General features: G+C 36.1%; 1 protein-coding gene across 1 annotated transcript; it reads right to left on the reverse strand.

The window, feature by feature from the left end:
• Positions 1 to 6,846: 6,846 nt before the first annotated feature.
• GLIPR1L2 (GLIPR1 like 2) lies at positions 6,847 to 24,698 on the reverse strand. Its single transcript, XM_045811141.2, is given in 5 exon segments — positions 6,847 to 6,924; positions 6,926 to 7,031; positions 19,807 to 19,910; positions 22,115 to 22,360; positions 24,468 to 24,698. Coding segments are annotated over 5 exon segments (765 nt in total).

Here is a 24,698-nt window from a genome sequence, read left to right on the forward strand (position 1 = left end):
TCATAGCAGAGGAGCCTGATGTGGGGCTCGATCCCAGAACGCCAGGATCACGCCCTGAGCCGAAGGCAGACAGTTAACCGCTGTGCCACCCAGGCGCCCCAAATTAGCATATTTCTTATTTGTATTTTCCTTCATTTGTCATCACTATTTTCCATTGATAACATTCTTCTTTTACTTTTGCACTTGATTGAATATTTAAATACATTTAAATCTACTTACATCTCTATTGTTTATCAGGTTTAAATAGTATCTTTTGGCCCCTGCTATAAAAGATGAGGAAATTAAGCACATGTTTCTATCTCCCTCTTCTTCTCCCAAGTTTTATTAGTTATATCATTTGTATAGTGCCAACATTTATTATATTTACATTTTGTTTTATAATTATAGCCTTCAGAATGTAGTCTTTGTCTATTGATGGAGTCTCAATGCTTACAGATAGTTTTTCCAGTGCAGCTTTTCGTTTTCCATTCATCTCTTCCTTTTGGTGAAAGCCATCTTCTAGGGTTTTATTGAGAAAGTGCTTGTGAGAACTTTCTACCACAAATTCCTTCGTGCTCCCGCAAGATTTTTCTATCTGCTTGTACTTGAATAACAGGATTAGCTGAATTTATGTACAACATTAAGGACAATATAGGGATTATTCCACTGTCTCTTGGCATTGACTGTTATTGTAGAAAAGGTTGACACCAGCCAAAATGCGCAGGATTGTCAATTGCCAACGCAGCATTCTACCACACTGGTATGAAGTCGACCCTGTGTTGCAGACCTGAAATCGGGAACTAACTACCTTTCTGTGAATTCCTTCCTCTGCAGAGCTTCAAGTGAGAGTTTGCCCATGACAAGAATGCAAGTGAAATTTGGAAGAGAAGTGGAAACCGTTATTCTTCAAGGGTGGTTGTTTGCCAGACACATGAACAGGTGTGAGATTCACAGTGGCTGCTTGGTAGAGCGGAAAACTACCTGCTTTGCGGTCAAACACGGAGACAGTTCGGTGGGAGCTTTCCCAAAGATTCTTGAGAATTAGCAGCAACTTTCCTGTAAGCTTTTGGGAACCACCTATTTTGGTGCTTCAGGCTAAGAAGTCTTCTGTTTCTGCTTCTTTGACCTTTTAACTACAGTTTCTCTGTCTTCTCATAGCAACTTCCGTGATCTTTGCTCCCCTAGAGTTTACACCATTCACGTAAGCTCTATTTTCTATGTTAAACACTGTATTGTCAGAATATTTAAAGTGAAAAAAAAAAAAAAGAATATTTAAAGTGGCTGTTTTCCTGACTCAACCCAGACTATTAAACTTTAATGAATTATTTTACATTTTGGTTTGGATGCTTAAAGGAGTCCTTATTTTCCTCTAATTTACTAGTCAGGGTCTAAAAGGAGACTATTGTGCATCACTTTTTCCTGGCACATATTATGCATTTTCTTTCTTTTTTATCTTTATGTGATTGTTTTTATTTTATTTATTTATTTATTTTCAATTTTCAATATATACAGTTGACATATAACATAATATTAGTTTTGGGTTACGACGTAATGATTTGATATTTGCATTTATTGTGAAATGGTCACCACAGTAAATCTCGTGAACATGTCATCATGCATAGTTACAAATGTTTCTTCTTATGATGAGAACTTTTAAGTTCTACTCTTAGTAACTTTCAAATATGCAATACAGTGTTATTAACTAGAGTCACTATGCTGTACATTACATCCCCATGACTTATTTATTTTATAACTAGAAGTTGAAGTTTCTACCTTTGACCCTCGTTACCCACTTTGCCCACTGCCCACCTCCACCTCTGGCAACCACCACTCTATTAAACTTGATTTTTGTGTTTGTTGGTTTTTTGGTTTTACATATAGGTGAGATCATATGGTATCTTTCTTTCTCTGACATTTCATTTAGCAAAATGCCCTCAAGGTCCATTCCTGTTGTCACAAATGGCAAAATTTCATTCTTTTATATGGCTGAATAGTATTCCATTGTGTGTGTGTGTGTGTGTGTGTGTGTGTAGATAGATAGATAGATATAACACATTTTCTTTACCCATTCATCCATTAGTGGATCCTTAGATTCTTTCCATATTTTGGCTATTGTAAATAATGCTGCAATGAACATGTGAGTGCATATACTTTTTGAGTTAGTGTTTTCTCATTTTCTTCAAATAAATACCCAGAAGTGAAATTACTGGATCATGTGGTCCATTTTTAATTTTTTGAGGAACCTCTTATTTTTTTCCAGTTTACATTCCATAGAAGGTATTCAATGTTTAGATTTAAGAATTTCTATTTCTGGGATTTTTAAATTATTTCTTTAAATATTTGTATATCTATCTACTGCTTTGTTTTCTGTTCTATTATTTTTGTTCTGTTCCTCAAGGGCTCCAATTATTCACATATCGAATCTGATTTATCAGTGCTTATTTATAATTTTCTCTTTAATCTTTTAAATTTCTTGCTTGCATTTCTTAGACTTGACCTCCATATCCCTTGCTGTGTTTTCCAGTGTTTTTGGTTCCTTGTGCTGTTTTCAATGTGATTTTCAGTTCTTTATTAGTATATTTGAGATATACTAAAAATATTTTTGCTTACCTGAAATTCAAATTTAACTGGGCACCCTGTATTTGATCTGACAACCTACAGGCTGATCCTCCACTTGGACTCCCTGCCCCGCCCCCCCCCCCCCTGCAACCCGGCTCAGACTTTGAAACCCAGATTTAATGTTCTCCCATATGCCAATTCAATAAGCACACTTTAATGAAAGGGAACACTGGGGTATCCTCCTCTCCTTGTCCCTCTTCCACTGTTTCCCTCATTCTCTTTCCGTATTTCTCATTCCCCCCCCCCCCCCAGGATCCTATTTTTAGTATACTAATCGTCTTTCTCTGTGTGTTGTACCCGGATGAGTTCTTCCTTTTTTATATTTTTAGACTTGCCTATATGCTTATGATTTTGAAATAGAGCCCTGATCTGTACCCTAAGCTTATCAGTCTTATCTACTCAGATATTAAACAGGTATTTAAAGTTAATAATGATCAAAACCCATCATCTATTTTCCATAGCTTCCCCTCTTCACATAATTCATCTCAATCAATTGCACCAAATCTGATATTTATATAAGACTCCCTTTCTCATCACCATATCAAATTAGTCTCTAAGACTTGCTAATTTTGCTCCATAAATATTAATCAAATTTGTCTTATCATCTCTCTTCCTCTTACAAATACTCCAGGATGAACCTCATCTCTCCTTTGGACTATTAAAAAAACAAACAAACAAACTTCAAATTGATTTGCTTTCCTTAGATTTTGCATTAACAAAAATTTTTTTTAATTCAAAAAAATTCCTTATTTAGAAAAAAGTTGCAATACAGTACAAATAACTTTTATTTTGAACCATTTTAATGCAGTGGCCAATCTGATACTTTATCATCTGGGAGTACTTACTATTTCCTACAAACAAGGATATTTTTCTATGTGACTGTAATACGACCAACAAAATCAGGAAATTAACATTGTTACTTTACTGACTTCTAATCTTTGGACCTCATTCCATTTTTTGCCAGCTGTGCTAATAGTATCCTTTGTAACAAAAGATCATGTTCAGAATCACGCATTACGTTGAGTTTTCATGTCCCTTAATTGTTTTCTGTCTGGGACAGTGCTTCAGTCTTTGACATTCATGATCTTGACATATTTTGAAGATAACAGGCTGGTTATCTTGCAGACAAATCTTTAGTTTTTTAAAAACAAATCTGAAATTTGGGCTTATTTGACACTTCCTGTGATTGGCCTTGGTTGTGCATCTTCGGCAAGAGTATCACAGAAGCGATGCTGTGTTATTCTCACTGCATCCACTCAGGTGGTGAAGGGTTTGGTTTTGATTTTGCCCATTGCTGATGATGTTCACATGGATCGCTTTATTAGGGTGGTGTCTGCCAGTCTGCTCCATTGTGCAATCACTCTTTTCCTATTAGTAATTAAATATTTTTATGGGGAGTAACTTTGGAACTATGTAATACACTGTTCCTCATCAAACTTCTAATTTATTCATTTACTAATTTATATCAGCATGAATCAGATTCCTGTTGTGTCCAATGCGTTATAATCAATTACTATTTTTATTTCAGTACTCAAATTGTCCCAGATTTGATCACTGAGAGTCCTTTAAGATGTCTTCTGTGTCCTGTGTGTCTATTTTGCTACATGTCCCCATCACTCTTTTTTTTTTTTAAGATTATTTATTTATTTATTTGACAGAGATAGACAGCCAGCAAGAGAGGGAACACAAGCAGGGGGAGTGGGAGAGGAAGAAGCAGGCTCCCAGCGGAGGAGCCCGATGTGGGACTCGATCCCGGAACGCCGGGATCACGCCCTGAGCCAAAGGCAGACGCCTAAAGACTGCGCTACCCAGGCGCCCTGTCCCCATCACTCTTTGAGCACTTCTTTGATTTTGGGTATAAAAAAATAGTCTGGGTTTATCTTATATTTTCCCTGTCCCAGCCCTGGGACCTTTCTCCAATGAGCCCTCATTTCTTTTACTGCAGGCTAGAATTTGGAAACCAAGATGTGGGTGCTAGTTGTGCTCATTCCTTTGGGGGTGGGAGGCCACTGCTCCAAAATCATCTCAGAGCTAAGGAGTATATGTATATAGATACATACATATACAAATATTTACATCTATGTTATTTATATTTATCAAAACCCTTAAGTTCCAATACATCTGATTTCAATTAATAACAAGATCCATGTTTGTTTTCTTCTATTACATATTTATACTCCATTCTCTGATAGTGAGAAAACTGGCTTCCATTATCCTTAATCTATTTGTTTCTTTGATCAATCCCTGGTATGTTTCTACTTTTCATTACTGCCTCTACTCTCTCCCCTACATGGGTGCCTTCCTCATCCTGCTTGGACATTAAAAACCCCACACCAGGCTGTAGAGTTGCCAGATTCAACAAATAAAAATATAGGGTGTTGCCATTTGCAACGACATGGATGGAATTAGAGAGTATGCTAAGTGAAATAAGTCAGAGAAAGACAAATACCATATGATTTCACTCATACCATATGACTTCACTCATATGTGGAATTTAAGAAAACAGATGAGCAAAGGGGAAACAAGAGAGAGAAGCAAAGCAAGAAACAGACTCTTAGCTACAGAGAACAAACTGATGGTTACCAGAAGGGAGGTGTGTGGGGGACGGGTTAAACAGGGATGGGGATTAAGGAATGCACTGGTTGTGATGAGCACTGGGTGTTGAATGAAGCACTGAATCACTACATTGTACACCTGAAACTAATATTACACTGTATGTTAACTAACTGTAATTTCAATAAAATTTAAAAAATATATAGGATGCCTAGTTGAATTCAAATTACAGAAAACAACAAAGAATTTCTTAGACAAGTATATCCCATGCAATATTTGGAATATACTTATATTAAAAGTTTTTTGTTGTTGTTGTTTACTTGAAGTCCAAATTTAACTGGGCATCCTGTATTTAATCTGGCAACCTATAGTCTGATCCTCCACTTGGATCCCCTCCCATCCTGCTCAGACTATGAAACCCAGCTTTGAGCTTCTCCAGTGTAGATTCCTTCCTTATCCACTAGGGCTCTGATCCCTCCAATGCCAGGCCACCTCCCCCACATCAAAGATTTCCTCACCTAGTTTGGACTCTGATTCCTCATGTGAAATTGCTTCTAAACATGGATGCCCCCTTATCTGTATAGATTTTAATACCTCTTACCAGGCCATCCCTATATGTGAATCCTTTCCACAGTCTGCTTGGGCTCCAGCAGTCAGTGCTGAACCATCCCTCTATGGATGTAGTCCTTACCTGCTCAGTCTCTGATACTATAAGGTGGGCTTCTCACTCCCAAACCATGTTGATGCCCTTCTCCTCATACTTAGGGCTCAGATACCACATACTGAGAGCTCTTGGTATGGAGATCCCTTCATCCTGGTATGTCTCTAATATTCCAAGTCTGACCTCATTCATGGATACCCATTTCACTTGATAGAGGCTCTAACCTCCTATATAAGACCATACCCCCATGTGGACACTGTCCTCACCCTGCTTAGGCTGCCTCCTCATGTCTACTGCACTATGTATAAATCCCTTGTCATTCGCTTAGGCTCTAATATGTCACATCTTGTGGACCTCTGTGTGGATGCCTACCTCGTTCTGACCTACTTACTGATTTTAGGATTGAATTTTTTTAGGAGGAGAAAGAAAATGGGAAGAGGAAGAGCAAAATTTTGCATCTTGATTCAAGTGAAGCAAGGGCAAGAATGTTAGGGTAGATTCACATCAGCAGTGGCATTATGATGAAATTGTCCATTAACTTCTTTATCACAAAATCACAGTGTGCCCTCACTGTCTCAATTTATCCCCTAACACATTCTTCTAAGCATCATATGTTCCAGGTGTGGTTGTACTTTCGGATTACATGCGCTTATGTTTGGAAAAACTAAAACAAATTAAACCAAACATATTTTCTTTTATTTTTTGAATATTTTGGAGGAAAAAAAACTAAAAGAAAAGGCTATTAAATGTGTGCTACTTTACTTCTTTTCTCTTTATAAATATTTTAGAATATCCTATCCTTTAGAGCAGTCATTCTCAAACAGGCTGCTATTTCAGGAATTAACTGGCATGCTTCTTTAGGAGAGAACTGTTCCTTCCCGTTCCTTCTTTCAGACACTGTGGTAGGTCTCTAGGGCAGGAACAGGGGTAAGAGAGAGCAAAAAAGGCCATGAGGTCTAGAAAATTCTAAAGATGATACAGTTTCAACCCTCCTTTGTTAATATAATAACACCACTCTGATCAAAAGAACAATATTAACATGACAATGAAAAACTAGTGTTCAACACTTCATTTTTCTTGTCATCCAATGTGTTACGGATTTTTTTATGTTTAAGTTATTTTCTTTATCTTACTGCATAGAAGATCTGTGCATCTGTCAAATCTGCTGCATCGAGCACAAATTATTCCTGGTCTGTAAGGCCTTCTCGACAGAGATCCTCTACAGAAAAGCAGAAAACATTTAGTTAGAAAAAGTCTCAAATTTCATCATTGAAATAATATGGTTACCAATTTTTAGCTAGGTTATAAAGGTGATTTAACTAAGAAAATGGACTTTAGGAAGTACTGAAATTGGAGATGTAATCTTCTCCTTTTTCCCCCAAGAAAATAGTCTCTTCTGAAATGAATCCCCATGTCTTTGAAACAAAGTACTGTGATTTAAGTATGAGCGAGGTTTAAAGCTGCTTTAATTTTAGTTTGTAACAAAATTTTCCTCCCAAAATGATGTTATAGAATGTTTTATAATTGCTTTCTGCTTTGTACAAATATATAAAAAGTTTCATAGAAATGATATATTAATTTTCTGAAAAGTTTGCAAAATCCTGAAGTGCCTATTGTCCCAAAGACCCAGCTGCATGATTTACTTAGAGGTCTGCCTTAAAAATATGTAAATATATAAACAAGCAAATAAATGTAAATGGGATTTTACAAATTTGGTTTAATCCATTGTACAGAACAGAGGCAAGAAGTGAGAAATTATTACATCAATTGCCTAGAGCTAGGTAAGAAAAAGAGGCCCCAAAGTAGATACAAGGGAAGCTTATATGAAGGATTTAGGTTAAGAAAGAGGGAAGATAGGCAGAGAAATTATATTTAATAGGAATACTTATTTACTCAGTGTGTAGGTGGACATTTTAAAAACAAAGGTTAGGCATGGAAGCCCCTGGTTAGGTCATGCTGGGCCATCTGGAAGAAGGGTGAAACCTAAGAAATACATATTTGCAAATCAAATTTCTGAGTCATATCTTATCAGACGTTTTTGGTGATACCCAGTAAGGTATCCGATACCCGTGAATGGCAAGCCTTCAAGTCCATCAAAGACATCCAGGGGTTTGTAGTTATTAGCAGATCACACATCGCTTCTCTAAAGTCACTGCTCCACTATCAAACCATTTCAAGGAAGAAATGCATTTTGTTTAGATCTTAGCCAGAACACTAGCCTTTCAAAAATTTAAGACTTGATCTAGTCACTTCTACCTACACCCTAGCCTACTCTTCCTGCCCTAGCTCCGTATCACTGAAACAGATGCCTCCACTACAAAAGCAGCACCTTCTCCTGTCCTTAGGCACCAGCGATGGAGGACCATGCACTGGAACCTATGCAAAAAGCTGCTCACTACAAAGACTGCCTTTAAAACCTGCAGCATAGGCCAATCACCTACCGACCATAATGTCTGATGACTGCAGCCTAGAGTAACTTTGGAAAGGCAAATAAAATATATGTATGTCAATTTACATCATGATAGAATACAACGGGCCCTCTTTCCCAAAGATTCGAATTTCATATCACTATTTATATTATATAGCCAGAAATGCCAGACTAATACTCTCCCATGCCAATCCTTTTCTTGTTCTGAGTCTGCAAGAAGTTTAACCTAAATCAAGTCAAGTCCGAATCTACAGTACAATTCCACAACTGCAATTGGAATTATTGGGCTGAATTAGGAGAAAACAACAGTTGAGTACCTATTACCAGCAAGGTCCACTGAAATTTCATAGCTGCCTTGGCAGTACTTGAAGAAACAAATTTCTCTTTTTTTAGGCATCTGCTTTTTCCAAGAATCAGCCTAGTGGTTTGCTGAGACCAAGTCAAGGCTGAGCAGTCCTCTGGAACATTATTTAGATTCATATCTGGCCATACCTTCCGTATATTACCACTTATAGGACATGTGTCCAGGCCCTAGATAAGGACGTGTTACCTGGTGGCCTAATGAGTAACTATACACATGTCCAAGCCCAAGTCCACTAGAAGATCATTACTTAAATTTTACGATAGAGCTATACCGTATAGATCATGACCTGAGCAGAAACCAAGAGCCGGACGCTCAACCAACTGAGACAGCCAGGTGCCCCAAAGCTTTCTGTAAAACTCAGTAACATCTCCTCCCCTCACTCTCACCCCTATAGGTCTAGGGACCACAGTTAAAACAGTTAAACACCAAAAAAGCTCCTTTGAGGTGGATATTATTTAGTTACACCATCCTTTAATCCTCCCTAAGGTACCATCTTCCTTCTGTTCATGCCTCCTTATTCACTTTGGTACCCGGGTCACCATCTCCCTTTTCAGTTCAAATGGTCATTGTCCCTAAATTTGGGACATAGATGATTACAATGTGCTTATAACTTGGTCTGTTACTGGCTGTCTTTACCATCTCAAGCAATACTCCATAATTATTGCTTTTGTAGCCATATTCTGGATCTTGTTATTCCCTAAAACCATTCTACCTCTGAACTCACAAAATCACACATTCCATTCACTGATTGTAGCCACCTATCCTTGCAGCTTGCTTACTCATTATTCCTGCCATATTTCTCCATTAAGTTAATTGGTACTGCAAGTCTATTTTCTCCCTATCTATCCTATTGTCTCTTCTCTATAAAGCTTAGGTCTATTGCTTTGCATATTATCTGGCTAAAACCCTAAAACTCTCCTGCACTGTTTTCCTTTATGTCTACCTGACAAAAACCCAGTGTTGGAAAAAATGACAGAACCTTACTGTCTGCATGCTCCATGTCTACTTCAAGGCTGCTGGGTGTTGCTGGGGAAAAATCACTATACTCGGTAGAGAATCTTTCTGTTTCTCTAGTCATCTTCCTCCCCCATCTTCCATAATAACCTTCCCAATTCTCAAAATTCTAGCTTCACTGTCTCCCCCTTTATTCTCAGGACATGATCTGTCCTACTTCACAGTGAAATATAATAGCCTTTAGATTGGAATATGAGAAATATTTTGACACTAAATATGACAAATATACCTATTCCCTTCTTCCTTCCTTTCTAATACAACTGAAGAAAAGCCCCTTCCTCCTTTCTAAGGCTAATCTCTTTAATACCATTCCATTTTCTCAGGAACTTGTATCTTTACATACGTATACACACGAACACACCCACACACACAATCTGCCTTTGTTCTTTATAAAGAATTACTTTTATTCTGTATTTGACCTTTCATGTCAATATTTAAATAAGCTCAAATCTTTTCCACTTTAAAAACAAAACAAAACAAAAACAACAATAAAGAGCCCTCAATTCATTCCCAGATGGCATCAGTTTCCTCTACTCCACAGAAATGGCTTTTCCTGTGTTTATCAATGAACTTCTCTTTAATCTGATATTTTAAAGTCCTTACTTTGCTTGACCTCTTAGAATTAGAAATTTTGGACTACTACCTCCTTCTAAAAACATTCTTTCCCCCGTGCCTCCTGTGATACCATATGCTTCTGTTTTTTTCTCCTCCCTGTGTGGTCATTCTTAGGTTCCTCTTCCCACTTCATCTTCCTCTAATTGCCATTAAATGTTGGCATGAGATACCGGAGGTGCTATTCTCTTTTTACTCTATACCTCTCACTAGGCAATCCCATTTACTCAGATGATTTCAATTACCCTATGTACTCTGGCATTCCAAATACTTGTTCTTTGCCATGCCTCACTCATGAGCTTCTGACCCATATAACCACTTGCTTATTGAACATCTCAAAGTGGGCAAATCACAGCCAACTCAAATTCATTATGTTCAAGATGGAATTCATCAACTTCCCTCCCAATAGGTTCAGTGTTTCCCATTGAAGTTAATGACAATACCAGTCATGCTTGAATTATAATTCTGAGAATCTTCCTTGACTATTTCCTCTCTATTACTTTTTTACAGATTTAATTAATTAATTTTAGAGAATTAATTAATTTTAGAGAATTAATTAATTTTAGAGAATTAATTAATTTTAGAGAGAGAGCATGCATAAAGTAAGGGCAGGGAGAGAGGAAGAGAATCTTCAAGCAGACTCCCTGCTGAGCATGGATTTCCCCCCCCCCCCCCCGCCCCACCCTGACATGGGGCTCAATCCCATGAGATATAGCCCCAGTGGAAACCAAGAGTCTGACACAACTGACTGAACACCCAGGCGCTCCTCCTCTTTCTCATTACTTAATATAATGACCTACTAATCCAGTTACTAATGCCTTCTAAAAATGTCTTAAATACTTCTCTGATCTCTCATCTCTGATCTGGATCTTTGATCCAGATATCCTTTGTTGATGTTAAAGTTAATAAATAAGTAAAGTAATACATGTATAATACTTATAAGTATATGATGGAAAGGAGGAAGCAGAAAGGATAACCTTATTTTTATTTTTTATTTTTTTAAAGATTTTATTTATTTATTTATTTGGGAGAGACAGCGAGAAAGAGTATGAGAGGGGAGAGGGTCAGAGGGAGAAGCAGACTCCCCACCAAGCCGGTAGAAGGGCAACCTTAAAGGGGAAAATGTTTCCATCCTCCACTTTCCTTCTGTCTCCCCAAAGATAACTTCTGTTTAACAGCTTCTTGCTATTCCTACCGGAAACAAGTTTTTTTTTTTCATAAAAATTCTCAGTACTTATATATTGTGATAGACTGCTAGCTATCAATCTAATCTCTCTTAAAATACAGAAATAACAGTATTTTAGCTTGTCACATTGTTGGCTAACCTTGCTATGTTTCCCAGCTTCCCTTGGAAATTAGATGTGGGCATGTGATCAGTTTTATACCCAATGGAATGCAAACAGCAGTAATGTGCATCACTTCCCACTTGTGCTTTAAGAGATGGTCATGCTGACAATACATTTTTTTTGCCTTATTATACGATTAAGCTAGCCCTTATCTGTAACTTGGACTTGATCTGTAGACATAGATTCTGCCTCCAGGGAATGGTGAAGAAACAAAATGGGAGCCACCTGGGTCTCTGAATGACTAGTAGAGCAGAGCTACCCACCTAACTGAAATTTCCCATTTCTCTCTTCTGAATCACTGTATTTTCTGGTAATGCTAGCTGCTTAACAAAAAAACCCAATCTTACTTATTATTGTTCTGCATCTTACTTTTTCATCTAACAAGTGAGACTGGTACATAAAGACACCAGTATTTTCAACGGTTATACATTAATGCATGGTAAATTAATTGCTCAGTCTGCTATTACTGGAGTCATTAGGTTTTTTTTATTTCAGTTTCATGCTATTAAAACATGCTAAAATGGTTATCCTTGTGTATATATATGTATATTTATATTCTTGGCCAATTTTCATGAAGATATTAATAAGATAAAGTTCTAATAAGGAGATTACAAGATCAAAAAATAAGTATATTTTAAATTTTGTTATTCTGTCAAATCCAGAAAGGTTATACCAATTTATCATCCCATCACATGTGCAGAATATCATTTAAGCTTTTGTATCTTCTCAGATGGATGAGTGAAAAGTAGTAACTTATATTTGTTTTTACTTGAATTACTTCAATTATGAATGAGACTGAATATCTCTTCATATGATTAATGACCTTTTTTTTTTCTTTTTAGTAAATGAACTTTTCATATCTTCTGTAAATTATTCTTCTGGGTTGTTTCTCTTTTTCTTCATTATTTGTATGAATTCTTTGTAAATTAACGAGACTAACTTTGCCATATATTCCACAAATATATTTTCCCAGTATATTTTTTCTTCTTTGGCTATACCTATGGTATTTCTTTAGCTATAAATTAATTTTAAATTTTTATATAATCAAATGTATTCATATTTTCTGGATTTTTATGTTCTGCTTGGTAAGACCCCAGGCTGATCTTTCCATTTTGGTTGAGCCCAGACTGCAACTGTGTTTTCTCAGCACTGTGCAGCTTCTGAAATTTCTGTGCAGGTCTTCAGCTTCCAAGCAACTGTTCCTATTTAATCTTTTCTGTGTAGCTTGAGTTGACCAAAGACCCATAAAGAATTTTTACTGACTTTTGGGGGTCCTTCTTTGCAGCCATCTTCTCCTTGGGATCCTAGTCCTGAATACAAGGCATCTTAACATCAATAAAACACTGATATATCCTTTGCTCAGCAAATAACACATTCTTTGCTTGGATTCCGTTTCTCTGGCTATGGTTTTGCTAATTCTCTCAGAGAAAATGAAGGCAAATACAGTGTTCCCACTACGTTATTTTCTATTTGCAAAGATCATGACCTGAGCCAAAACCAAGAGCCAGACACTTAACCGGCTGTGTTGACCAGGCACCCTGAGAGCATTGTTTAAACTTTCACACATCCATTAAAAAACAAAACACTGTAAAGATCTTAAAAAGAATCTGGACACTCTTTGTGTACTCCAATGGAAAGACTTCCAGTGCATATCACTAAGTAAAAAAAAAAAATAAAGAAACCACAGGAAGTATGGTATGCTTCTGTTTGAATTGCGGAAACACATACACACACACACAGACAGATACACTTTTGTATATGCACAGAATATATCTTTTAGGATAAAATATTGGGGAGGATAACTGGAAGAAATGGGAACATTAGTTTATGCTTTTGAATTTCTATCATGAATTTTCTATTATGACTATGTATCAAGTATCACACATATTTTATTAAAATGACCTAAAATTACAGTCCATAGAAAATAATGAGAAAGAGGCTATACCAAACAAAATCCTAAGGTCCAGCAGAAGTTGCAATCAGAGGAAAATATATAACTGCAAATATCTTCAATATTAAGTAGGATTAAAGATAAAGGAATGCTGTATACCTTAACAAAAAGAGCCTCTATTTCTAAAAGATACTTGGAAGATTGAATATCTCAAAATTATAAAATAGAAAGCAAAGAAATCAGAAAGTATGAATAAATCTGAAATCTTTTCTTTTGAAAGATCAAAGAAATAGGTTAAATCTTCATGAGCTCCATTAAGCAAGAAAGGAAGAAAAATATTCATTATTAAGAGTTCTCTACATTTACTTTTCCTATAATTCTCTTCTGCTTTTTTCCATATAGAACTTGCACTTCAAGTCTTCCCCCTTCCCTTGTATGTTCTAATATAGTCTACCTCTCTCTTTTTTATTGATGGCTTTGTTTAGCTTATAAAAATGCATTAGCAACCAAGGTTATAAAAAACAGCTTTCATGTAACTCTACACACTGACCTCTTTTTCTTTTCTCTACTGCTAAACATCTATATAGAGTAGTATTCTAAATTGGCATTATTTTTCAAACTGCAAGTCATGAGCTTTTAATAGTTCATAAAATCAAATTTAGTGCTTCACAGCCAATATTTTAAAATATGAAATAGTTGTACTAAATTGAGAATAAAATATTATTTCATATAACATGTTTTTACTTTAAGGATATACATTATTTTATAGATGTTTCCTTTCAGTTATATACTGTATTTCATAATTCTAATATGCACATGTTTTCATATTTTAACACCTCTGCAAATGAGATACATGTTACCATTGATTGTGTCTCAAAATCACAGCCAGGCAGTGAATGTGATATGGTAGTCACTGAACATTTGTGAACTTGTCATAGCTCTTCATAATATCATCACTTCAAATGGTTATATGCATTGTTTGCACTTAATGTATTTAAACTGCTATTCAAAATGTCTAAAATGGGGCGCCTGGGTGGCACAGTGGTTAAGCGTCTGCCTTCGGCTCAGGGCGTGATCCCGGCGATCTGGGATCGAGCCCCACATCAGGCTCTTCTGCTATGAGCCTGCTTCTTCCTCTCCCACTCCCCCTGCTTGTGTTCCCTCTCTCGCTGGCTGTCTCTATCTCTGTCGAATAAATAAATAAAATCTTAAAAAAAAAAACCAAAATGTCTAAAATGATTACAATATGATATATCATTGAATCATAAATTATTATGTATGCAGGAAAGCATGGAAAAAGAGCAACCTCATATATAATAAAAAGAGACTGGTGGGAAAAAAAAGTCTAAATGTTATTTTTTAAAAATGCCAGCACAGTTCTAGTTTCTCTCTTACCTCACTAGACTCTCTTTACACTCTTAATAACTCTTTGCCTGAAATTGACATACTGAAGTGATGTAGGGCTTAGTCCTTAAGTCTCTTCTGTTCTATTCTCCATACTTACTTTCTCACAAGGTGATCTCATGCAGGACCAACTCATTTCTGCCCCACTCTCTTTATCTGCAGTTCTTACTACCTAAGAACCTATCCTACACCTTCATCTGACTAGCTCCTTCTCATGATTCATTCACATGTCCCACATTTGTCTGTCTACCCAATGTGTCTGAAACAGAACACTTGACCTTCCCACAAGGTCTACTCACTTATGAGCCTTCCCTATCTGATTTAATGGTATCGCCACTCATCCAGTTGCTTAGATTAGACATAGATAGCATCCTTGATTATTCTATTATAGTCACTCTTAAAGTTAACCCAATCGGCAGGTATTATTAGCTCTATCTTCAAACTATATCCTGATCTGACCTTCCTTCACCATTTCCATGCGATGGTAGGCAGAATTCACGTCATGGAAGTATAGGTGTTGACAGTGGTAGAAGAGAACTTTCTCTGGGTAGTCATTCTGGGGCACAGGCTCACTTCATCCTGTGGCTGTGCCACCCTCTAGGACAACTGAATCTTCCACCAGATCCTCTGTGTCCAGCCAGCAGATGACAGAAGATCAAGAGTGTGAAGGATCATGTGGGAAGTTTTTAAAGGCTAGGCCTGAACGTGGCCTAATTCCATTGGCCAGAGCTTGTCACAGGGCCCCACCAAATTTCCAGGGAGGCTGGGAAAAATATATTCTAGCTATCTGTTTATGAAGTAAAGAAAATGGCACCACCTGCCAGACTCTATTTCCTTAACTATTACATAAAGAAAAATTTCTTTACTAAATACTTTTGGACACCAGTATTTACTTCTTTTGGCATTAGATTCAAGTCATTTTCCTCAATCCCAGAGGTCTTACCTTACCTATTGACCTTTTCCCCCCTCTAATACATATCATCTATGCATCAAAGCTGACTGCTTTTAAATCTATATTCACGTAATTGTTTCTATGATTTCATACCTGCTTTTACAACTCCTTTTTATTTAAAATTTACATATGTGTGTATTTTGTTAATGTTGCTTTTTATTTATTTATTTACGTATTTTTTTTTCACATATTTTCTTCCCAACAGAGTACAAGTGTTTTCAGGATAGACATCATATTAAAAAAATATGGAATTCTCTTGCCTAGTCAGTGTTTGGTGCACCTACTACAAATATATATTTAATTGAATGAAAGGTCCTGCAGTCACCTACAGATACAACATGTCCAAAAATAAACATATTGTTTTCCTCCACACTACATATTTTCCTAGCTTAGTTAATAAAATGACCTATCACTGAAGCTTACATTCTCATGGTCATATTTGATCGTACCAACTCCAATACCTAAATTCAAGGCTAATCTAATTAATACTTTTAAAGTTTTACTTTATCTTGTTTAGAAATATCTTTGAAGAATAATCACTAGATGGGGCGCCTGGGTGGCTCAGTTGTTAAGTGTCTGCCTTCGGCTCAGGGCGTGATCCCGGCGTTCTGGGATCGTGCCCCACATCAGGCTCCTCCGCTGGGAGCCTGCTTCTTCCTCTCCCACTCCCCCTGCTTGTGTTCCCTCTCTCGCTGGCTGTCTCTCTCTGTTAATAAATAAAATCTTAAAAAAAAAAAAAAAAAGAAAAATGGCTGGTAGAAATTTCAAGAGAAAGAAGCTTATGGGACAGCTGGGTAGAAAGAAGAGTAGTCCTACCTTGTAGCTTCATCTTATCGCTCTACTTACAGGGTACTCTTATATTCACTACTGTTATTAAGGTCACCAAATACCTTCATCTTATCAAATGAAACTGTCATCTCTCCTTCCTCATGCTTTTCATTTTTTCAGAGGCATCTCATACAGTTAACCACTTTGGGCATATTGACTCATGTTCTTCACTTGGCTTCCAAGTACCCTTAACCAGCACCGTTTAGGTTTCCTCTTATCTCTTTTGTCTAAAGTTGAAATACCGTAGTGTTCTAGGGCTTCATCCTTCAATTAAGTCTCTATACTCTCACATAAGGTGATCTCATTCAAGACTATAATTTATTTCTATCTCAGGGCCTTTATACCAGTAGTTTCTTCTGCTTAGAAACCTATCCCAGACCTTCATAGAACTTTTTACTTCTGATTCACTTCATTTTCCACATTTATATTTCCACCTAATATGTCCAAACCTAAAACACATTTCCTGTTCTTCCCCATCTGAGCTGATGGCATTATTATTCACCCAATTGTTCAAACTAAAGACTTAGGTATCATCTTAGATTATTGCATCCCATTTATCCCTCAAGTCAAATCCATCAACTGGTTTTATTAGCTCCAGATAGCTCCATGATATATGCAGAAACTGACCTTTCCTCTCAATTCCCATTCTATGGTAGGCAAATTCTAAGATGGACCATAAGATACCTTCCCCTGGTATACACGCCCTGCATAATTCCCAAGACAGAGAATATGATGAACTTTACTTCCATTACTAATAATTTATGTTATATGGTACAGTTGACCTTAAAATACGAAAATTATCCAGGTGGGCCTGACTCAATCATTTGGGTACTCTAAAAGCACTCTAAAAGCTGGTCACAGAAGAAAAGTCAGAGATTTGAAGCATGGGAAGGTTCTGCGACTTGAAGATGGGGGAGCTTTGTGTTAAGGAATGTGGGCAGCCTCTAGAAGCTGAGAGCAACCTCTGACTGAGAGCCAGCAAGTAAATGCGGTCCAAGTCCTATAATCACATTGAACTGAATTCTGCTAACAATCAGAATGTGCTTGGAAGCAGATTCTTCCCTAGAGCCTTAGAGATAAGAACTCAGTCAAGTTCTTGATATTGGCCTTTGAGACCCTGAGCAGAGAATCCAGCCACAACTGTGCATGAACTTAACAGCTTAAAGAACTGTTTAATAATAAAAGTGTACTGTTTAAAGTCACTAAATTTGTGGTAATTTATTATGTAACAATAGAAAACCAATGCACATACTAAAATTCTGATCCAAAATAGACTAGGGGCACCTGGCTGGCTCATCCAATATAGCACGCTACTCTTGATCTCAGAGTCATGATTTCAGGCCCCACAATGTTTGTAGGGCTTACTTAAAAAAGAATCCCATAGTCTATAGCCTGTTACATAGAAATAATCTAATTGTGCTTGCTTCCTCTTTGTACCCATATTTCCCTAGACTCAATGTTCAATACAATAGCAAGGATAATTTTTTTTTAAGGGTTCTTTTCAAAACATAGATAAGATCATGTCATTCACTTGCTTAAGATTTTCCATTGGCTTGGCCATTACTTAGGATAAATTCCAAAATCCTTAACATGCTATTTTGGTGTAGCTCTCACCTAACTTTCTACCTCAACTCCTACCTCTAACCAGTTATTCATTTCTGAAACATGCTAAATTCATTCCAAGCTCAAAGGTTTTGTGTATGCTCTTATTTCTATCTGAAATGTTCTTTAGTCATCTTCAGACCAAATGCCACTTTCTCTTACAATTACCCTATCTATATTCCATATTCCATCTGCTTATCTTGCTTTCTGTTTTATGGCATATTCTACTATCTAATTAAATTTTATTTATTTATTTATTTATTTATTTATTTATTTATTTATTTATGTGTTTATTTATTGTTTGTTGGTCTCCCTTCCAAGACTACAAACCAAACATGGTTAGTGTTTTTTGGTCTTGTTGGTAGATAGATCAGTGCCTTGTACGCAGCTGTTGAGTGAGTAAATGAAGACTAGTGCATCAGAGGGGACTTCTTTCCTCCCTTAAATCAGTACCTGGCTCTCTGCATTTTCAATACCAATCATCAGTTAACTTTCAAAAGTTTCTCCCTGTAATAGGTCCCAATGCTTTCAGTCTGTAGGAATGAAAGGAAGACTAAAAAGTATTATAATGATGCTACATCCTGGACCTGTTTTGCATGACTGTGTTCAGGGTCACAAAACAGGGTCAGGAAGGGAATTTCTGAGTGTAATTCGATTTACATCATAGTTCTCTTATTTTCCCTAATCAGAGGACTATAATCAGTAATCAGTAATTGATGGAGCTTTTTGTTTGTTTTTTCTTTTTGGTTTAGTCCCAGAGCATTTTATTTGGCAGAAATTCTTTCTTAATCCTAGCATGTAGTCAATTTTTTACTCTTTTCCAGACATGTTGATTAGGATATTTTCTCACTTAGTTGGACATTTTAATAATCTTACTTATAGTATCATCTTGACCTATAAGAAAACTTCAGACTTTCCAAAAAAAAAACTCCCCAGAGATGGAGGCTATTTTGGAAGGTAGTTATTTCCCATCATAGGAAGGTATTCGGGTGTAGGGTAAATAATCACATGGTAAGTAAGGGGAAAGAATCAAATTTCTTCAAAAGAAGACTTTTGAAGCATTCTTGCATCTTTGAGACATTATGATTTTTAATATGAGACTAGCCTCAAATAATAATGCACCTTGCCAAGGATGGTCAGTTAAGTGTCTTTCAGTTACAAAACTGAGGCTCTCCTGAAAAAATTCTTACAACATACATTTCAACACATCTAACCTTATTTTTGACTTTTATTATAAATATGGGAATAAACTATTTTGGAAAATAACTTAATCTTATGCTAATTAGGCTAGATATTGTGAAATAATACTAAAGTTAAAATTCTTCAAGGAAGTACTACTTGGCTGATTTGTATGTTAAATTAATATGCCCCAAATATGACTTTTTTCATTATAGAATTGAAACAATTTCAATTTAAAATCTTTAATATCTTATATTTGATTCTTTTACAGTTCACAAAGACATTTAGAAAAATATTTTGAAAGTTAGGAAAACTTAACCTTGAAAAATTCCCAATTTATTTTTATATTCTTTTTAAGATTTAAAATAACTTACCCTGGTGCATAGTTACATACGAAAATTGCTGCATATCTAATATGTCCAACTCTTGTACATGGAGTTACAGCACAACCAACTTTGTAAGATGTGTCCCAAACAAGCTAAAATAAAATTTTCAAAGAAAACAAAATTTGATTCTAAACATTTACTCTGTCATGTTATAAACAGTAATATATTCAATTCACAAAGAACTGTTAACCAAGAAATTCAAGGAATATGAAGTATTCTTTATTTGGATGCAGGTAAAGAATTGTCGTAGATTTAGGGACGCATTTCCCAAACTCTGTTTAGAGAAACCTTTAGCAAGTTCTGCCTTAGGATAAAGAGTTTGAGAAACACTGATCCAGAGAGTTTCAGAGTCAAAGGAAGGCACCTGAGAGTTCTAGGTTATTGACAGAGAGGAAGAGGGAAAAGAGGAGGAGTTTTGGAAGACTGGAAGTTGTGACTAGAAAGAAAAAATGACATCAAGATTATAGAAAGGAAGGAAAAGCAATACAAGAGTAGAGAGTAATTGAATGCAGTCAGCATTTCTCTTCTTTTGTTGAGGAAATTCCATTATAAAATAAAATAGAGTCTGGGCCTGCAATTTAAAAAGATGTATAAAAGAGCTGGTTTCTATAAAAAGAAAAACAGGTCTTGAATTGGAGTGACAATATGAGAATGATTGAAGATATTCCAGAAATTCTCTGTATGGCTTTAGTATTTCTAATACTTCCACATAACAAAAAAGTACTTGTTTTGTCTGTTAACATCTGTGGATGAGAGAAACAGTTTCTGGTTTCCTTTTCTCTTTATCCCAAGCTTTCGTGGTTTTAAAAATGTGATTCTTAAAAAAATAGAGTGATACATTAAAATAACAGAGAATAGAAAGTCTGCAGCAGTTGAAATGGAGTTAAGCAGGTCAAATACAAGAAACAAAAATGTCTAGGATACCAGAATTACAGAGTAAAAAATCACAGGAGTAGATCATAGAGTAGACTTGGTTAATTTACTGGGATTATTAAAATCACATTAAGGAGTCTGGCTTTGATATGAGTAAAACAATGGAGAACCACTATAATTTTCTAGACGAAGAAAGAATGGATCAAACATCTTTGGAAACATGATTCATTTGATGGAACTTAAAGACATGAATTCAACTTGAAAAAATTACAAGATTTTAAGTTCTGCATAAAACATGACATCACAGTCTATTGACTGAAAAATAATCATCTCTTAAATCATCTTGAAAGTTCATCCAAAAATTTCTTGATTCCTGATACAAAGATTTATAGAAGACCAAAATAATGTTACGTTCTTGTCGTGTTGCGAATGTATGGCTAACACTCTGTACTCAGAACAGTATCACATATAAATAGATGATTATAAATAATGTGATAGTGAAATAATAAGTGTATGTAGAGGAAATAACAAGTGGTTCAGTATTGTTGGAGTATGAAGTATAAAGGTGGATAGTTAGACAGGAGAAAGGAAAATAAGGCTATTAATTTGCACTTAAAATGTTTTACTGAGGGGCGCCTGGGTGGCTCAGTCATTAAGCATCTGCCTTCGGCCCAGGGCCTGATCCCGGGATCCTGGGATCGAGTCCCGCATCAGGCTCCTCTGCTGGGAGCCTGCTTCTTCCTCTCCCACTCCCCCTGCTTGTGTTCCCTCTCTTGCTACTGTCTCTCTCTCTGTCAAATAAATAAATAAATAAAATCTTTAAAAAAAAAAGTTTTACTCAGTTATATTGTAGTATGTGTACTGATCTGTGCAAAAAATATCAAGTCTTTTACTTTTATTTATAGTCAATAATTTAAAAATAATTTTTATTTGCTGGTTTCTTCCTTTTCCAGTGTGTGTTACTTTTAGAAAAGCACCTTTCATTTCTGGGTGGAGATGAGATTTGCTACATTTAAAAGGATGTTTTAACTGTACGGTTCACAGAATAGATGGAATTACAGACATTTTGAAGATCTAGGACTGATTAGAATTTTTTTTTTTTTAAAGATTTCATTTATTTATTTGACACAGAGAGACAGCCAGCGAGAGAGGGAACACAGGCAGGGGGAGTGGGAGAGGAAGAAGCAGGCTCCCAGTGGAGGAGCCTGATGTGGGGCTTGATCCGAGGACTCTGGGATCACGCCCTGAGCCAGAGGCAGACGCTTAAGGCCTGAGCCACCCAGGCACCTCTGATTAGAATTTTGCTTTTTTAGAAGTAATAACTTTAAGAGTTGAGGTTATTTTTAAAATTGATACATAATCAATAAAAACTTGGTAGGAAAGCAATTAAGGAGTCTATTGAGTTAATATAAAAATTAGATACCTGTTTATAATTAGAACAGTCACTAGAGCAACTGTCATTTTCAAAATCGTAGTTTTTCCTCTCTTCATACCAACTTCTGATAGCAATACTTGCAGTGAATTCATTTTCAGGTCCGACCCATATATTTTCACCAATACCATTAAATTTAGGATGGGCCATATTTAGTTCTTCTAAATGACTATTATGTTTAAACACACATTTTTTCCCCCATGCTCTAGCAGTCCGTGACAAAGCTACGTCCCAAGTCTGAAAAAAATGCAAAAAGCAAAGAAAACAAAATAATAATAATGAGGTTTTTTTTTTTTGTTGTTGTTGTTCTCTAAATTATTTTCCTTGAGTTCTCATATTCTATTTAAGGAAAACAATTCTAACTTTGTGCTTATGGGCTTGTCTGTGGAATTTCTAAGGGGGAAAATGTTTTTGAGTTACTCATAGATGAAATAACTATTTCCTGAGGCAAAGGACTATCCATACAATTGCAATTTAAAAATCATATTATTAGATGATGCAAATGGTTATAATACTATTAATGTAGTCTGTTCAGAATATATACTTTCAATCTCATTCCTTTTATACATAGTAATACAATGATTTAAAATATTCACCTAAGAACTGTTTATTGAATCCTGAGTATATGCAAACTATTGTAATGTGGGGAATAAAATACAAAGTCAGGCATAAATTTTGTGTTCTCTGTTTTATAAATATAAAATCTTAACACATTGTGGTACTTGGTGAATATTATAAAACAGGCATATGTGAAGTTTTATGGATCTCAGAAATCTAAGAAAATATCACAAGATACTGTTCCCGGGCTAGCTATCTGGAAATATCCAGAAATGTGTAAATTTATCATTATTTAGAGACTCATTAAGTTTACTGTTTACTTAAGGACAAGAACAAAAATAATACACTTAGATAAATCAGCAAAATAGTTGTAAAATCAAAATGCTTTATACATGCTACAATATATCTGAAAATAAACATTTCTGAAAACCAATACTAAGATTTCCTTAGTTTTCTTAGTTAATTTCATAGATTATACACAAATATAGAAAATAAATATTCTTCCCCAAAGGTAATAATTGTTTAAAAAAATTGCTTATGTATACATTCCTCTATCTCTATATACATACACATACAACCACATTCAAATATAAGATATAAGTGGGGATGTTTCAGGTAGGTATTGGGTGATTTTTTTTCTGTATATTGTAATCATACCATACACAATATAATTGGCCTTCGACTTGGCGGTTTTTGCTTAGATTGTTCCATTTTAGCACAACTAGATCTACCTAAATTTTACAAAGTCAACATAGTATAGTATGGGTCCTCTATAATAACTGTTACCATTCCCCTATTAATGGCCTTTTAGATAGCTTTCCATTTGCAAACAATGCTCCAAGGACTATCCTTCTACTGCCTTGTTTTGCATATTGTTTCCACATCACACGCTTACTATGTACTAGTCCCTATTCTAAGTGTTTTCTATGCATTATTTCACTTAATGTTCACAATAATCCCATGAGTTATACATTATTATTACTGTTTTTATTTCACAAAGGAAGTAACTAAAACACAAAAAAGTTAAGTAGTTTACTTATAGCTACTTATAGTCAGTAGATTGTGGAGCTTGGATTTAAATCCAGGAAGTCTAACTCTCAAGTCCAAGTTTGTAAGCATTTAGTCATTGCTTCCCATGATTGTGTGAAAATAAGTTATAATACACTGCCAGTATTTGCTTAATTTGGTGTAGTCCTTTAGAATAGCAATTGCTATATATCATATAAATTAAAAATATCATACCCTTAATCTATTTATCCCATTTCTCCAATTTGTCTAAGGAACTAATCCAGAAGGAAGAAAAGACTTATGTCTATGGTAACAGTCCTTGCAATATCATTTAATAATATAAATTGGAAGCTCCTAATTGCCTGGTAAGAGAATATTTATCCAATAAATTTTGCAGCCATTTTAAATGACAACCATGAAGACTAGTAGCTAGAGAATAGCTGATGAGATGTAAAACAGAAATAGGAGGGGAAAATGGAGGAAAAAGGAAGAATAACATTGTAAGAGAACGCAAAATCAAGGCCAGGACTGGGATGAGGTGACTGAGACACTCCCTCATATGGGCGCCTCTACAAATCCCAGCTTTGTGCAATATCTTGGTAATAACTGTGTGTCACAGTGGCAGTGTTTTTATTTGAGTGTTTCTTTAAACCCAAACTAAAAGTGCAGTTCCCGGGGATCTGTCAGCCTCAGTGAAGCAGTGCCCGGGTTTCTGAGGCCGAGGGGTGGCATCGTGACAAGGAGGTTGTTGGTTTGGGCAACCGACTTAGAGCCTCACCATGAAGCGCAAGTTAGACCCTCGGGGGAGGACGTTGCCCCGGAGCTCATTGTGGAGGTTCACGTACTCATTGATAAAGGATACGTCCTCTTCGTGAGGAAGTTGCGCGTTCAAACCGAAATCCAGCAGTAGTAGCCAGAGTTCCCAGACCCACAGCTTCAAAAGGCCTCCTCGCATCCGGGGAAGTGATTGGGAGCACCATTCCCGCGCAAAGGGCCGTGGGGCCTCCAT

Source organism: Ursus americanus, chromosome 17 (genome assembly GCF_024610735.1).
Source record: "Ursus americanus isolate L20-20 chromosome 17, mUrsAme1.1.p, whole genome shotgun sequence".
In the NCBI taxonomy this organism is placed as follows: Eukaryota; Metazoa; Chordata; class Mammalia; order Carnivora; family Ursidae; genus Ursus; species Ursus americanus.